The sequence below is a fragment of the Talpa occidentalis genome, unplaced genomic scaffold (assembly GCF_014898055.3).
Source record: "Talpa occidentalis isolate TD23 unplaced genomic scaffold, MPIMG_talOcc4v2.1 talOcc4.10, whole genome shotgun sequence".
Taxonomy (NCBI): domain Eukaryota; kingdom Metazoa; phylum Chordata; class Mammalia; order Eulipotyphla; family Talpidae; genus Talpa; species Talpa occidentalis.
Genome location: NW_023600993.1, coordinates 86,212,301 through 86,229,183, shown reverse-complemented (window position 1 = coordinate 86,229,183; position 16,883 = coordinate 86,212,301). Strand labels below are relative to the sequence as shown.

Sequence of the window (16,883 nt, the reverse complement as noted above, 5' to 3'; positions counted from 1 at the left end):
CAGAAGAGTTATCTGCACTGCACACAGCACATCACCTCCTGACCCAATGATGCCGTTAGGGGTTTTCTTAATGTGCTGATTACAGGACACAGAGGCTATGTTTCAAGGAGCCTCTTAGTGGCCAATAAAGAATATTCTAAGGAGGGAGGGTACATAGCACCTTGTATTCCCTCACATGGTAACAGCTGGAGTACTTGGCAGTAAGGTAGCGGCAATGATCCTTGCCATAATGAAAATAATTCAAATCTATATAATTGTTCCTTAAGACACTGAAAACAGACTGTGCTCGCATACCTCTTGCTTTAATCACCTTCCCATGTGAAGCTGTTTCTACTTCATGTATATCTCAAAAGTGGAGTAGGAAAATGGCTGGCTAGCTGAAGTGCCTGCCACGTCCAGTTTCTCAGAACAAAGATACAGAGTCTTGCCAGGCACAAGCTGTTGTATTGAATTCATCGAGCACAATTTTTATAGAAAAGAAAACTGAAGAACAAATCAAATTGAAAGAATCACTGTTATAATAACTTTAATTTATCTTGCATTTTACAGAAGTCTATGAACGATTTTAAAAAAGCACCTCCTTACCCCATCAAGTTTCTGACAGTTGTTAAGTGGGTAATGAGTATGCCAACAGCCTGAGCATCCACATCTCGCAAGGATTTCAGATCAACCAGCCACATACCAAGGAACTTGGCAGCGTTTCTATCTTGTTTTTAATACAATGGTATATCCACTCTGATGGTAAACCTGTCCAGCCAAATCTCCACAACACACTTTGAAAAATCAGTGGTGATTAGCAAATTAGTTAGCTTTGGCACGGAGCTGTGCTCGCTTGCCGGTGACAGCCTGGAAGCCGGTTTTGATGCTGGCAACAGAGCATCGAGAATGACAAGTTTCACACTGTAAGAAATAGAGTCGGGTGTCCTTTTGCAGGATTGTGTCTGGTGATCGGCATGTGTGACAGGTGACATATTCCTCTGCAAAAAAATAACATACAGAATTATTTGGTGGCCACTATAATCCAGGTTTCTTCCCTCTGAAATACATCTTCTACCCGAACTCCAGAAATCCATGCTAGCACCCACTTCAGAAACCTTTAGCTAAACTTAGTAATTCTAGGGGTAAGAAAACACAAGCTGTTATTGTGCTTCAAGTACCAAACAAGGGTTGCAATAAGACTCCACATGTCTAAGGAAGCAGGAATGCTTGCCAGGTGCCTTATCAGGGGTCTGTCCACTGGAGTCACTCAGGGAAGTTACTGGCTTCCTAGGCGGGAGCAGACCTGCCATTTTTAAGTGACTGGGGAGATAAAATCAGGCCAGGGCTAAATGCAGATTTTTGACTAGGCTTCAATCAGGAACCAACCAGTAGCCTTAATCAGCTGGGTTGTCTCAGGACATCCAAACCTTTCACCCTGTAGCCCTGATCACCTGTAAGACCCAACTTCCCATTAACTATAATTTTCCCTGACATTTTAAGGTCAACCATTCCAGATTCATTATAAACTAATGGCTCTCCTCGAAATAGTGTAGCCTGATGAGAACATTTCCAGACTGATGTGCTGAAATTAAATAATATACTTACTGATATATCTTCTCAAAACATTCTCTATTTGTTTCTGTTGGAATCTTCCTTTGATTACAAGTTGGTTATTACCATCTATAGAACCACTATGAAAGAAAATGAAAAAATTTCACCATTAGTTTGTCCTGTAAGGACCTTTATTTACATTTGTTGATTTAACATATATTCAGTGACACAGGAACAACGTTATCCTACCTGGTTTCTCAAATTTTAACAAAATACAAGAGGACAAATCCACTTATATTTACTGGCTTTTCAGTAAGTTTAAATTCTTGAGGGTTATAGCACCCACTCGAATTCTGTGCCATCTACGGCCTTAGCTGGAAGGTTGCTTTAGCAACCAGGGGCATGAGTTACTTTTTCCCAGATTACTGTTTTTATTTGGTTTGCCACTAGGAGTCACTGCAGTGTTCTCTCCTTTTTACACATAAGCATATTCCTTGCTAGATAGAATTCAGTTAGTTTCATCTCTAGCATAAAGAATTTTAAGAAGAGCTGTGTGCTCCCTCTGGTTTCAGAAATCGTACCTGGAGCCAGCAAAAATGGCCTTGAATCACAGCCTTCCAGCCATATTTTAAAAGTCCCAGTAGGCACGGTTATTAAGCTTTTTAAGAATTCAAACTCCAAAGGCAGACCTGAATTTGCATAAGGTGACAGCAAACTAAATATGGCAGTGCCACGGTACACTTTGGTACCCCAGCAGGTCTATTCCAATGAATCACTAATAACTCTGTACCTTGTTCCCAAACAGCCAAGCTCTCCCACTGAAATGAATTGATTTCTGTTCCTCACTAGCTGAGTTCCTTTGTTACATAACCCTCCAGTAGTACTGTATACAACTGAATATAATTTCTTACCTTGTACCCAATTCAGCCAATAAAAATGCAAGGAGATGTTTGGGCTGACGATGTAATCTGAAAAGAAAATGGACATAGAAAACTTATCTTTCATGGAAATCCAAACAAACTTAAAAAGCAAAGCAAAACTGTTCACTGTTTTAATCTTTGATTACTTAGCTATTAGGTAAATTTCAGTACACTGTTCACATCAAACTCTGAAGTAAAGATATACACACACACACACACACACTTCAAAACCCATAAAAAATTGTTATTTACAAATGCCTAAATATGGAGAAGAAAGGTAATCAACTTACAAGGATAACATACTTCTCTGGGAAGGTGAAAGAGGTCAGAAATAGATGCAAAGGTGGTTTTAATTCTAATCTTAAAAAAAATGTTTTTGAAGTCAAATTACAATAAACCTAAGCAATGGATATTTGATATTTGGGTGTATTATACCAGGTCCTTGCATATTTCCTGCTAAATTAATTTCTACATTTCTGTTTGAAATTTTTCATTAGAAGAAAAATTAGATAATATAGAAATATTTCATGGTAGCACAATAGCAGGAAAATTGAAAACAGCTTAAGTATTCAACTGGTGAGTAGTTAAATAAATTATGGCATATCCATTCTATCTTGCTTTTAGAATAAGACAGGTCTCAATATACTTAAAAGACAAAAACAGATTTACACGCCTAAAATTAATTCTATTCACCTGGGCACTGTTTGAACGTATTCCAATAAGCAAATATTAACTACTATAAATTTTAGTTATTTTTCCCCAAATGTAGTGAGTGAGAGTTGGTGAAAATATAAAAAACAGGTTATTAGTTGAAATACAAATGGATACAAGCTTGCTAGAAAGCAACCTGTCCACTGGTGCAGCAATTCTATTCTGTGAATTTTTGCTCCCAGGCTCTGTTTACTGCCAACATACATGTATTAGTGTTCCCTGAAGCTTTGCCTCTGACAATGAAAATTTGGGATTTACCTAACAATTAGTACATTGTGTAGTCACTAAACATGTTTATGAAGACTATTTAACATTTATGAAGAAATGGGTAGAAGTATCATAATGTATTAAGAGAAAAAAGTTGATGGGGCAAAAGGATTGTTTCTCAAATTTAACTTAAGTACCCGTGACTTACCCATAAATTTAAAAGTTGGTATGATGGGCCTCCCATGGTGGCCAAGGGGTTAAAATCTCAGTGCTGTCAAGCTATCACCAGCCATTGTGGCCCAAGTTCAATCCCCAGGCAGGGAGCTAACCCACATGGTGTAGCAAACCTCTCCTGTCTTGCCCACTGCTCCCCTCAGCAGATCTATTTCAGTAAATCTGCCTGTTTTGCTCCCCACTCTGTCTCTGATGACTCCTCTCATCCCATGCACCTCTTGCTAACACCATCGTTCTTGTATGCATAAATAAAAATAAATCTTTTATTTAAAAAATTGGTATACCAATTTATTTAAAATATGTGTATAAACTAAACATAAGAATATATATTTTTTAAGTTTCCTTGTGCTTTTTTTTCCCCCCTTCAAGATTTTGTTTATTTTTGTGTAGAAGACCTGGGATGTAGGTCAGAGGTGTGCAGGGTTGAGAGGATTCACCAGAGACAGAGTGGGGAGCAAAGCAGGTGGATTAACTGAAATAAGGGAAAGGCAGGCGAGTTAGGAGAGGTCAGCTGAGCCATGTGGGTCACTTCCCTGGCCAGGGATAGAACTCATGCTGTGTGGTTGGCGATAGTTTGACAGCACGGAGACTTAACCCCTAGGGCTGCCACATAAAAATATTAAACTATGATTACTTTTTTGTTAATGATAGGCTTATTAGATGTTCTTTTTTTTTCATTTTCTTCAGTGTGTCTTTTCTTATTTTTCTATAATAAGCATATAGTCCTTATTTTCATCAGCAAAAAGTCTATAATCTTTAAAGTAATGCCTATAAGCAATGAAAACAAGTGTCCCTTGGGTGACAGAATTTTTAGTGATTATCATCTTTTTTGTTTACCACTGTTTTTGCCTTTTATCTGCAATAGTCCCATCAATATGAGACTGAAGAACAGACAGATAAGGTCAGTTGCCTAAGGAACCTGAAGAAAAGATATACCCAAAGAACTACAAGAGTGAGGCCAAGGCAGTGAGACCTGGGAATGACATTGACATTGAATGTAATGCTAATTAAGTTGAAATCTTATCAACAATGTCTTAGCAATGACCATCCAAAGAAGTGTCAGACCAAATTCAGCTTGCTTTCCTAGGGCTTACTGCTTACACTTGCTTGACAGGACTATACCAGCACTAATGAGCTTTTCCACCCTCCTTGGGCTTCCCCCAGGCTCTAAGGACGGCATTCAGGCTCCTCACTTTTCACTGCATCTGATTAGGATTCACTCTCATGGTTCAGTATGAGATGGCTTTTCTCACCTTTGGATGCCTAATAAAAACAACCCCAGAATCTAAATAACTGACAAACTCAAATTGTGACCTCCTTGAACCTAACCCTGTGCATTCTCTTGATAGTTCTACCTGCAGTAAAGTCTACAATAAGGATATTTAATATACACTCCACTGAGAATATAATATTTGGGATGGAGACACTCCAATAACCAACTTACAGTTTACAGATATCTGTAAAGTTGACGAAAGAAGTTTTCTTGGTTCCTACTCGGACAACCTGTGGAGGTTTCATAACGAATTTCCTTTTCTCTCCAGCAACCATATCTGGATTCTTTTCCCTCATGATGTTGAACACTCGATTTAATAGCTGTAAAGATAAAGTAGTATGCATGTACTGTTATTAATAGGAGCATAAAAAAAAAATAGGAGCATGAAGTTCCTACTTGAGTCACTTTGCTTTAACTGTAAACAGCAAACTTCACTGTTGATTAAACAAACACATGCATCACTACATGTTCTGGGAGCTCCCTGAGGGCAGTCTGCAAACAGGATCTGGTCCATTATCACTGCTCAGCAATTCTTTGTTCAAAGTTAACGAATGTACCCCTACTAATTCTGTTTCTATGGGAAAGTGTATGATACATGGAAAAGCCCAAACAAACTCCAGACAATCCCTCTTCTCCCCCTGTCCTTCCCCCACCTCACTCAAAGGGGCACATGTTCAGTCAGATGGGAACAGTGAGCAGTACGATGACTGTCACACTCTGGGCAAGCTGCCCCAGCATATGCAGGCACGAAACAACATGCACTGTCAGTGTGACCTCTCTGCGTCTGTTTCACTATCAATCCATATTTCAATGGCTTTCCCAGTTCAGGGAATATTTATTTTGCTTTTCTTTGAGTTCTACTGAACAAAGCCACTTTCATAACAAAATTTGTCTTACCTCTTCATATGTGTAGTCTCTTTCTGAGCCTGCCCAAGCAGGGCCTGTCTGGTTACTGAATGAGATACCATCATCTTTTTTGCTGTCTTCATCTTCTAAAGCTATAGAGAACAAAGACTGTAAGAATGAAATAGGGTAGGCCCTGATACGGTATTAAAAAAAAAAGGGGGGGGGTTTGAAGAAGAGGCACGGGGAGGCAGTTCTAGAGAAAAGCTTCAAAGACGCCTGTCTTCCCTCGTAACTACATTCATAGCAGCAGCAAGCATAAAAGCATTAAGTCTCACAACCCCCTATCCCTTAAAGATAGGATTCCTTAAAGATTACAATTTTCATAAACAACCCTCAATGGAGGAAAGAACCAACTGTTTTGAAGCACTTAAACATCCACATCTATAAAAACCCAACCTGTTGATAACACAAAAGTTCTCTAAACACCTTACAGCACTTAGAAATTAATAATATAGCACATTTAACAAAAACATTACATTTTTTAAAATTTTATTTAAAATTCAGTCAAACAATTTTCCCAATAGTTTGAATTAGCATATTTTGTTGTCATCAAAATTGCCTACACTTCCAAGAAATATTTAATTGTCATTTTCAGGTTAGGTACTATTTCCTTTTAGCTTCCATTATCAGGTAGGGGAAAAATGAAAAACGAGCCCTCCAATCCCATCAAAGAGACTAGGTTAAAGGCTTGAGTAACCTAACTTGAGCTGCTGAGTGCCCAACATTACCTTCATCTTTCTCTAGTATTTCATCCTCATCTGGGAACTTGACATTCTTCCTTTTCTTCTTTTTATTGCCAAGCATAATGTCAAGGTCATCCTCTGGCTCAGCTGGCTCCTGAACATCACTTTCAATCTTAAGATCCTAAGAAATTGAGATAAGCGTCTGAACATTGTAATACTAGGACTAATTTTTTTTTTTTAAATGACATGGGCTGGGCCTCCCGGTGGCGCAGCGGTTGAGCGCTGGGCTGCGAAGCTGCCTGCAGGCTCTGCAGCCGGTTCGATCCCCGGCCACCCCACTGGTGAGGGTCCCACATGGCACAACAGACCTCTCCTGCCGTGCCCGCTGCTCCCCTCAGCAGTGTATTTCGACAGTCTGCCTGTTCTATTTACTCTGGCTCTGGTGAATTCTCTCGCCCTCCCGCGCTTCTGACTGTACCAGTGCTTGTATAAATAAATAAATAAATCTTAAAAAAAAAATAAATAAATGACATGGGCTGACATCATTTGAGGAAAAAAATCAAATATTCAAAACTGAAGTTTCAGATAAGATATGTCCATTCTAGATAAGCCATACCAGTTCAGAGATTCTGTCATTTAAACCAGAAATTCTTGTTCAAGACACTTTTGTAGAATCTTTTCCTTTCTTTTATCCATCGGTCTTGGGAGCTTATAATCACTGTCTGTGTTTCTAACTGACAAAAATCTCCTGGGAAACTTTAAAATCCTTAAAACTGATTGACAATTCAGCAAGAACAGGGTTCAGGAGTATCTTTCAAAAGTTTCTAAGTACTCTGATGTAGTAAGTAGAAGGCTTTTTTTTCTCCTGACACTAAGTATGTGACACTAACTAGATCACCTACAATTTAATTCAATTCTATCCAGAGTTAGTCAGATTCCACATGTTTAAAGGCTCACTCCCATAAGACTGTCCTCATTTCAGGGGTTTGTCACACGTATAGGGTCCCTAGGTTATATACAACTCTCCCTTTTCCCCCAGGTTCAATAATGTTAGAGAGGAACTCCCATAACTCAAGAATGTACCTTACTTAACTACTACCACAGTCATTCTGACACCACACTTTGTAGTGATCTTTGGGCATCATTTTAATAGATGTCATTATGGAAGAGGGAAAAGGCAGAACCCATGGAAAATTATGGTCATTTGAATAGTTGCTATAACCACGGATATAGACAGGGCATACCACAGCCTAGAAAATAGTCATAAATTCCCCCAAAAGAGCAGAAAGAGCCAGTCTCCAGTTTATCCAGCTCACCATGAAATGTGCTGTCAACATTACCAATCTACGTTTGCATGCTCCTATCTGAACTGTGACAATGACTAGTTTCAGAAATCCTATCAGCAAAAAGTTGGAATAACTGAAAGTAAATGAAACCATCACAGACCAATTGTCCATGTCTATTAGCTATATAACACACAAATTTAGCCTAGACTAAGACTAGTCTTTTTAACATAGACTACAATGACACATCGGTAAACACTAAACTGACATATGAATATAAATTAGCACACCACAGCCAGCTTCTATGCCTACACTATTTCATCCCAGTAAGCTCTATTTCCAAACAGGGGCTAAGACCCAGTGAAAGGCAAAGAACACCACAAAGTATTTTTCAAAAGTCCTGTCATGATCTGAAAACTCAAGTGGGAGACTAACTCAAGATCTTAAAAACATTTCAGTTTTAAGTTAGCATCTATGTTGTTGCCTAGTGATGAGGATACTTGTAACATCCTTTGTTACCACTTCAATAGCAGAGAAAAAAGTATCCACATACTTTATTAAGATAGAGTTTATAAGTGACTCTTCAGGACAAAAGCTACCAGAGGAATTGACCAACAATTACGATTTTTCTTGGTACAAGCTCTGATGTGTCACGTGGTTACTCAGGATATTTAAACCTCATTTATTCAGTATAATCTAAGCATTTCTCTTTCTCAATTTCCCTGCAGCAGTAAAAGAGAAGAAAATCCCCAAACCGAGAAAGAACAAGATAAAAATCCAGGTAAAATCATCTTGTTCCAAAGGAGTCTAACTTACCCCTGAACTAAATACCTCTGAAAACAAGAAAACTATCTTATTCATTTTCCAGTATTCTAGCAATCAGCACTACACCTGACTCACTGTAATCACCAATACATATTTACTGAATTAGTCAAGTCATCAAAATTGTGACAGTTTTCAAAATTCAGTGAATTTCTACCTATATTTCTTGCTACATGTGGGATATACTTTTACCTGGGTTTGAGCAAACAAATCATTTACCAAAGAAAAATTTGAGTAGAGGGCACAAAGTGGGACGCTTCGTGCATGTATGTGTTCTCTTGCTCTCTCTGTGTAAGCATAAAATTGCCATTACCCTGCATTTTCTAAATAGATTTGTGTGTGGGTTCTGCTAAAGATTCCTAAACAGGTCTTCTAAAAGAATTCTGAGATATCTGAATTGGAATTAGAAATCAATCCAGTAGTAAGACAAAGTCTAAAGTCCTCACAAGATCAGAGAACTCCAGAAAACTAATATGAGTGCTCTATTTCTCCTATGGACTGTAAGACCATCAGCTACCAGAGGTACACATATAAGTTTATGTATCTTTAACATGTTACCAAAAGTTTAACGAAAGAAACTATAGGAAATATTTGCTTCATAGAAATATCTTCCGTTGGCCAATCTCTATATAGTTAAAAATAAGAGGCATTTTGTAATCATCTTAATGGTGCACAATATACAAAGTGTGCCTAAATTTACATTCATTTGAACCATAATCCCTTAAGATAACAAGACATAATTTGAGAAAATAACCTTTGACAGTGGTAAAGTACTTAACAACAAAAGCAAAGCTAGTAGATGAGACAATGAGGGAGAAACATCACCCATTAACAATCTTTCAATAGGTCAAATTTTACCTTCAATAAGAAAGCAATACTACCTTTACACCTTCTTCAGCTTCATCAATATCAAATATCTTTTTTGTTTTTTTCTTCTTTTTCTTCTGATTAAAGAAGTTCAAGTCATCAAGATCATCAGAAGCATCTAAAAAGAAAATTGAGATTATTAACAAATTGTTTACTGAAACTAATTAGAAGCAACTAATCTTGGGGTCAAGTTTTAAATTAATAACAATTATTAACACAAACAGCAAAAGGCAAAGTATCAAATTGAGTTACACTAATGTGTCTCTGCTACTAACTAAACCACCAGAATAAAAACACTGGGCATTAATTAGTATAGCAGTCCCTCCATAACCACATTATACTTCTGAAAAACAGTGGGAAGTCAACTCAAAGCTTTGAATGAAAAATGTGGTCAGGTGACCATACTGGGGGGACCAAATCATACCTCAATGTTCCTAAAACAAAGTCAGGGCTCTAACTTAATTTCCAAGAGTCTCTAGCTTTTTTTCTCCCCACTTCTGCCTACCCTTTTTTAGTCCCTGGTTCCAGCCCAAATGACTACTACTTCTTAGTGCAGTGTGTGTCTCTCACCTCCATACCTACCCATGGCCCTCCCATATACCTCTTATCTCCATCCCACAGGACATTAGATGCTACTTCCACCAAGTATTCTCTAAGTCAATCTCCTCCCAACTGGTGCCCTCTAGTAACTTCTTGACTCCAACAGAAGTAGTTATTAACATTCTGCATGTTTATCTCCCAGTAGACACTAAAGGACTATGCCTTTTTCATCTTACTCCTAGAGCCTAGCTCAACATGTTATTCACTCAATCACTCAAGCAAGCAATCAACAAAAGCCCTTATAAAGTATTTCACATTCATTAAAATGAGGCTTTAATATGAAATAAAATTTTATCTGCCATTAGTAAATAATGTGTTCTGTCCAATAAGTTTTCTCTTTGTTCTGCTGAAGCCCATTGTATACTAGCAGTATTTTAGGATCCCTTTGCTAAAAAGTTTTCAAGGAGTTATGTATGAATTCATTTTATCTTACTGCAAGAGTGATTTACTTTCCAAGTTTATTTTAAACATGTGGTAGATGCTCAATGAATGTCAGTTCTTTCTATCCCAGCAGTGTCTCACCTTCAACAGACATTAAATTATGTTTAGTGAGCCATTAATTTCTCCTTAATAGTCAAATGGTGTCTACATAGAGCAGAAAACTGAATTAATTATCACTGGTATTTAACCCCAAATGTATTAAGCTGTAATTTTACTCTTTTACACATTTTCAGACTTGCTAAGACATAAACTGCCTACCTAGGTCCCATTTCTTTTTGCCTACACTCAAATACAGCCACCATTAAAATTGGAAAAGAGACCAGACAAATTAGACTGGAAAGTCAGTTCTGGAATGATGAGATTTTGTCATCTTTGAAACTTATGACTTCAATGGGCATTTCCATGGAATGAGTCTATCAGAAATCTGACAAGGCCCAGTGCACAGAATGTTGATGGCCTCAACGTCAGTGGAACATCCTTATTAGGCTGTGTGGTCACCGTATGCACAAAATCCAAACACCAACGGAAGAGGACTTGGTTTCCCAGGACAACAGTAAGTCTCTTGTGTTTATCACTCACCTTTTTTCCTACTGTCCTCTTCATCTGCCTCTACATCTTTGTCCTCAGTTGGCTCTGGCTCCACTTCTTTTGTTTCCGAGGGCTGAGTTTCTTCTGTCTGAGCATCTCCTTCCTCATCTAACATAAAAGGCTTCTTCTTCTTCTTTTTCTTCTTGCTCATAGTAGGATCAAAAATCATCTGTTTAAAATAAAACAGAAAGGGATCAAGTGATTTTTTTAAATGATGGTCATTTTCAAATCTGCTTTATCTTCAAATGGCATACATTATTAAAGAATAGAATAGGTGGTGGTCCTCAAACTTGGTTACAGAATGTTTAATTTGTAGATTACCACAAGACACACACTCTTCACTTTTAGTTTTACCAGCAAATCTGGAGACTTAATGAATGAATGATGAAATTTAGAGGAAGGAACCTCAGCAATAACCTATGCTACACACCTTTATGGTTGAGAAAACCAATGCATAGGTAGGTTATATGTGTTTAAGGCTGGTACCCTGGGTTTGCTACACCAGAGATTGATCTGATCTAAAAAAAAATTTTATCCTGAAGTTCGGACAAATTAAGGAAGCTCAGCAGCAACTCTTCATGTAGTCAATCTCTATGTGAATAAGACTTTGCTTTTTGTTCTAACCTAAGTTCTCTTAGGTTATTTTTATCTAATGTCCACTAGATAAATGAAAAAGCAATCTATAACTTACTGTAGACTATCTTTGCATTGATCACTTGGAAAACTACAACAAAATTACTTTAGACAAATAGTTTAAACAATATATAGGGCAGATGCCTGGTAAAAGGAACAAGGTCTTTGAAGTCAAACAGAACTGGATACAAATCCAGTATTTTTTTCTAAGTCTCTTACCAATCTTTATCCATATTCTACCATGCTTAAATTTAACATTTTGCCTAGTGATCTGTTAATGATAGTGTGGCAAAGTGTTTAAGTACAAAGGGATCCAACTGACTGAATTCAAATCCTGACTTTGGCTCTTGTGTTATTCCAGAAAAATCCCTGCCTTCCCCATGTATCATTTGTAAAATGGATGAAGTAGCAGAATCAATAGTAAGTATTGGGAAGATTAAATAAATAAATAGACATAAAACACTTAAGATAGTACCTGGCACAAAAATAATATATGTCAGCAATCATTATAACTTATATAATGCTTTCACAGTTCAAAAAGCAGTGTCTTCTGATTCCTATCACTAAAATTTCATCAACTGGTGACCTAATTTCCAAGACATGAAATTAAAAAAAAAAAAAATCCCAGAATTGATTCTAATTAACATAAATATCCCAAACAAGTCAGTTTGGGAAAGTGGGCAGCTATACTGAAACCAAACTATAACCTGCAATAGGGTAGTTTTTGTCCTTACTTTACAGAGAAGATCTGTAAGACATTCTAGAAATTAATACAACCTCATTTAAAAGTTATACTCTACTGTGTGAATAAATAGCTGAAATGTAGTCATTCTGAAAAAACATTATTTGGCAAACTTATAGAGCAAGAAGAATGAATGACCTACTGGGCCTTGGGTCACCCTACAGGGAATGTTGCAATCTGTTTCAGGGAGGCAGCTAAAGTTCCTCCTCATTCCTGAAATATGGAGATTTGGCAAAAGGACAGACAGCATTCCAGGCACTATAAATTTGGTTGTCTGGCAGGCAGGATTTAACTATTCATTTATTGTATTTTTCTTTTCAAGTACCATGTTCCTTGGAACAGTCATTTAGCTATTTATTTAGCAAGACAGACCAAAGAAGGGAGGGATTCTGAAATATCAAAGAGTCTCACAAATGCCTTCTTATCCTGTTTGTATCTAGGTCTACAGGGAAACTATCTGATCAACAGTTTGAAGTGTTGTAGTGGGTAACAAACCTGAGAATTATCTACTGAAATAATTAACATTTCTCTCAATTACTGCCTCTGGATACTTTAAACATACTCATGACCTCATTTTATTCAAAGCACTCAGCAATTTAAAAAGAAGAATCCCAAAGCAGAACCTAGAGCAGAGCTCCTACCCCACCCCAATAAAAAATACCTCACAAGGGTATGTCAGTCTTGACTTAAAAAAATGTTTAAGACTTTCATATCTGATGTACAACTGATCATATTCCAAGTATTTGTTTATGAGACTAGTTTAAATTTGAGAAGCAGAAAGCTGCTATCAATGCATTTATGGAAAAAGCAGAACCTCGATTTTTTTTGTTTAAAAATTTATTTATGCATACAAGAGCTGGGGTACAGGCCAGAGATATGGGGCAGGGTGAGAATTCACCAGAGACAGAGTGGGGAGCACAGGGTTAGACAAGAGAGGTCTGCTGTGCCCTATGTGCGTGAGACCCCTGGCTGGGGTTCAAACTCAGACCATCCAGGTGATAGTGCTGAGACTTCTAGGCCACCAGGGAGGCCCTTGAACTTTTTTTTTTTTGAATCATAACAAAGTCTTCAAAAAGCAACTTTCAATTTTCAACTTCCTATGTTGAGTTTGAGGAGGTGAGGGAAAGAGATACCAGCAAAAATCACCCCGATAATAGCCTAAAGTGCTTTATCAAATTGGAAGCCTGCTTCTATCCAAGATGGTAACTTTATGGTCACACCACACCCAGTAGGCAGGTGAGAGTTACAAAAGAACCAGAGAAGCAAGGTGAGCAGAGAAAAAGTACTGTCACCTCTGGGTGAGTTTTAGTTCTCTCTGTTTCTTCTGGATTTTGTAAACTTCATTCAATACACAAGCCATTTTAAATTAGAAACTTTTTTTTAGTATAAAGCTTTTTTTGTAAAACATCTTACTGTGTTGTGTGAAAACCTGATGTTCTAGCACCTTGTGAATGCGCTATAGTCTTAGCTATTGACAGCACTTAAAAAAAAAAAAGGTCTGAAATATACTGTATGCCCACAGATAAGGAGATTTCTTCTTCACTAGGTAGCACCCATGTTTCTAGAATACTGATTTTTAAAGACCATGGCTCCACATAATTAAGAGGTTATGTTTTGGTGAAATTTTTTGGTTTAATTACCAGGATCAAAAAAAATGTTTGCAGGGGCCTCCCTGGTGGTGCAAGGGGTTAAGCACCACACTATGAAGCAATCTGCAGCCTCTGCAGCACAAGTTGAATCCCCAGCCCTCCAGGGAGCAACCCACATGGTGAAGACCTCTCCTATCTCGCAGGCTGCTCCCCTCAGCAGTGTATTTCAGTCAGCCTGCCTGTTCCATTCCCCCTCTCTCTCTGGTGAATCCTCTCACCCTTCACATCTCTGGCCTGTACCCCAGCTCTTGTATGCATAAATAAATAAATCTTTAAAAAAAATGTTTGCAGTTTATTTTATGTCAATTGTACATCAATAAGTTATTTTAAGTTGAAAGAGTTACTGCTCCTAAGCATAAGTACTCCATTCTGGGGAGTCCTTGGCAGCTTATTAATCATTTCTATATACAGATTTTCACTTGATCTGTACAAGTCTATAAAACAGTCACAAGTTAAGAATTCATTGTCTGGTCCTCCCTGGTGGCACAAGGGGTTAAGACACAACCTATGAAGCTATCCAGAAATCCCCAGCCGGCCAGGGAGATACCCACATGCTCAGCAGACCTCTCCTGTCTCGCCAGCTGCTCCCCTCAGCAGTGTACTTTGGTCAATCTGCCTGTTCTGTTCCCCACTCTGTCTCTGTGAGTCATCTCAACCTCCCCCCCAACCCCAGCACCTCTGGCCTGTACCCCAGCTCTTGTATGCATAAATAAATAAATCTTTAAAAAAAAAAACAAAAAAACATTATCTGGTCAGAAATACTAGAGGAACCAGAATCGGCACATAGCTCCAGAGTGGAAACCAAATGCCAGGCGGGGTTTTCGTTCCACTAACTTGCTGTGTGTTCTTAAACAAGTCAACTTTTCCTGGGCCCTAGTTTTCTGTCTAAAATGAAGTTGGACAGGTATACCTGAGACGTGCCAAGCTGCTTAATAGTTTATTAGCTTCTCGGTGGAATGTTGGTTCTGTCATCTGTTTGACAAAATCCTATTCACTCTCCAGTAATGCATTCATATTCTACTTCCTTCAAAACCTCATCCCACTTCTAGAAATGAATCCTCTAGCCCCTCAAACCGATCTCTTACCTTCTTCCTTCCAACACTTGTAAGCACTTTATTATAGAAACCATATGCCATACACAGTACCTCACACTAGACATGTACTGTATTTGCTAAAGATCATGAAAACATAAATAAAATGGGTAGAAACAAAACAAGCATGAAACGCTAACCCTCTCAGAACTTTTGGAATATAGCAGCCTCCAAGCAAGAATCACCTATTTCCCTTACACTCTGTTTCTTCCCTAAGAGAGTAAGAGCCTCTTAGTCACCTAGATAAAAGCAATATTGCATAGACCCGGAATTCTAGTACTGGCTCATGGGGATTATAAAAACTCTCTAAACCTCAGTTTTCTCATCTCTAAAATGAGCACATATCTTACAGGACTGTTGGGAGAATCAAATGCGTGATTAAGAGTCCCATACAGAATAAAATTCAAATTCCTTAACCTGGTCTTTAGATCCCTCAATGAACTAGCCACTATCTACATATCAAGGGATTAACTCTAACCAAATTCGAGAATATTCCACTTTTCACTTACACACTTGCCTATTCCTAGCCTTCTTATTTATTCCTTTGGCCCGTGATCAGTCTTTTCCAAAGAAATTCTAAGCATCTTCAAGGTCTACATCAAAAGGCGACCCCTGAGAAATTCAGATATTTTCCTCTTCTTTCTTTCCAATGACCTACAGGCCTCGAATTTTTAGAGAAGTGATTCATAAATATCAAGAGCTTTTCTTTCTTTCCTTTTTCTTTTGGTGAGGAGAGCTGACCCATAAGTAGTAGCTTCCCCCCAGTGTTAAAGAATACTAAATATCAGTAATTAAAATCAAACTTCACTTTAAGACAACGGATTTACATACACTGGGATAAAGCTGGCCAAATGGGATTGGCATAAATTTGCTTAGGTACAAGTAGGAGGGCAGAAAAAGACCTAGCCGGCCTCACAGCCCTGACTTCTCGCTCACGTCGCTGTGAGCTCTCGGTTACAGAACTCAGGAACTACTACCTTAAGTTTTCCGAGGTCACTTGATGAGCATGGAGGATACTGTCCTTCCGTCTTACCTCCCTCATCTCCTAGTCTTTCAAAGAAATAATACTCGAGATGAGAACAAGGGCGGATACTAAGCTAGGACAAACCAGTCTGCAAAGTTTTTAATGGGGGCACTGCACCGGAGCTGAAGGAGGCTCCTCCCGGCAGGCCTGGCCAGGCGAACTGGAGCTTCACTGTCAAATCGACAGGAATGCAGAGGTCGCCAGCCCCGATCTCGTTCAGTCGGGACACTAACCCGGCAGGCAACTCAACGTGCTCTATTCCGGAAACGCCGGCCACGGGAGGACGCCGGCCTCCGCGCCGCCACCCTGAGAGCAGGGCGCGGCCAAGCCCAGGGCTCCGGAGTCCTCGCCGGCTCGACTGCTCCGGGCCGCTTAGGCCCGGCTGCCCCACATGGCGGCGTCCGGCCGCTAGGCCGCAGGCCCGGGCTCCCACACTGGGGTGGGTTCGGCTCCCCGCCTCAGTTCTTCGCCTTAGCGCCCAGGCTCAGGCCCTCACCTCGTCCCCGGACATGGCTGCGGCTCGAGAAGGTTCGACGCAAATGAGAAGTCGGACGGGTCAGCTCCAGGCCCCGGCGGCAGCGCGGCTCCAGCCGATACCTCTCCCACCACCGCACTAGGCTCTTGCATCAGCGAAAGGGAACGACACCCCGCCCTCGCCTCCCAATCGTTGGAAATGCGC

At 39.2% G+C, this 16,883-nt stretch overlaps 1 protein-coding gene across 1 annotated transcript; it reads right to left on the bottom strand.

Annotated features, from left to right (window-relative positions):
* Positions 1-509: 509 nt before the first annotated feature.
* On the bottom strand, positions 510-16,870 carry EIF2S2 (eukaryotic translation initiation factor 2 subunit beta). The gene is made up of 9 exons (XM_037496687.2): positions 16,701-16,870; positions 11,057-11,234; positions 9,451-9,554; positions 6,510-6,645; positions 5,773-5,873; positions 5,047-5,195; positions 2,442-2,498; positions 1,585-1,670; positions 510-977 (listed from the first exon to the last, which is right to left on the bottom strand). The coding sequence occupies exons 1-9, from the start codon at positions 16,713-16,715 to the stop codon at positions 802-804; spliced, it is 1,002 nt and encodes a 333-aa protein (XP_037352584.1). The 5' UTR covers positions 16,716-16,870; the 3' UTR covers positions 510-801.
* Positions 16,871-16,883: the final 13 nt, after the last annotated feature.

Coding starts and splice junctions, on each gene's coding strand:
- EIF2S2 (XM_037496687.2), bottom strand. Junction 6,646..9,450: donor AAGCTGAAGAAGGTGTAAAG/GTAGTATTGCTT, acceptor TCAATTTCTTAG/GATCTTAAGATTGAAAGTGA. Junction 5,874..6,509: donor AATACTAGAGAAAGATGAAG/GTAATGTTGGGC, acceptor TGTTCTCTATAG/CTTTAGAAGATGAAGACAGC.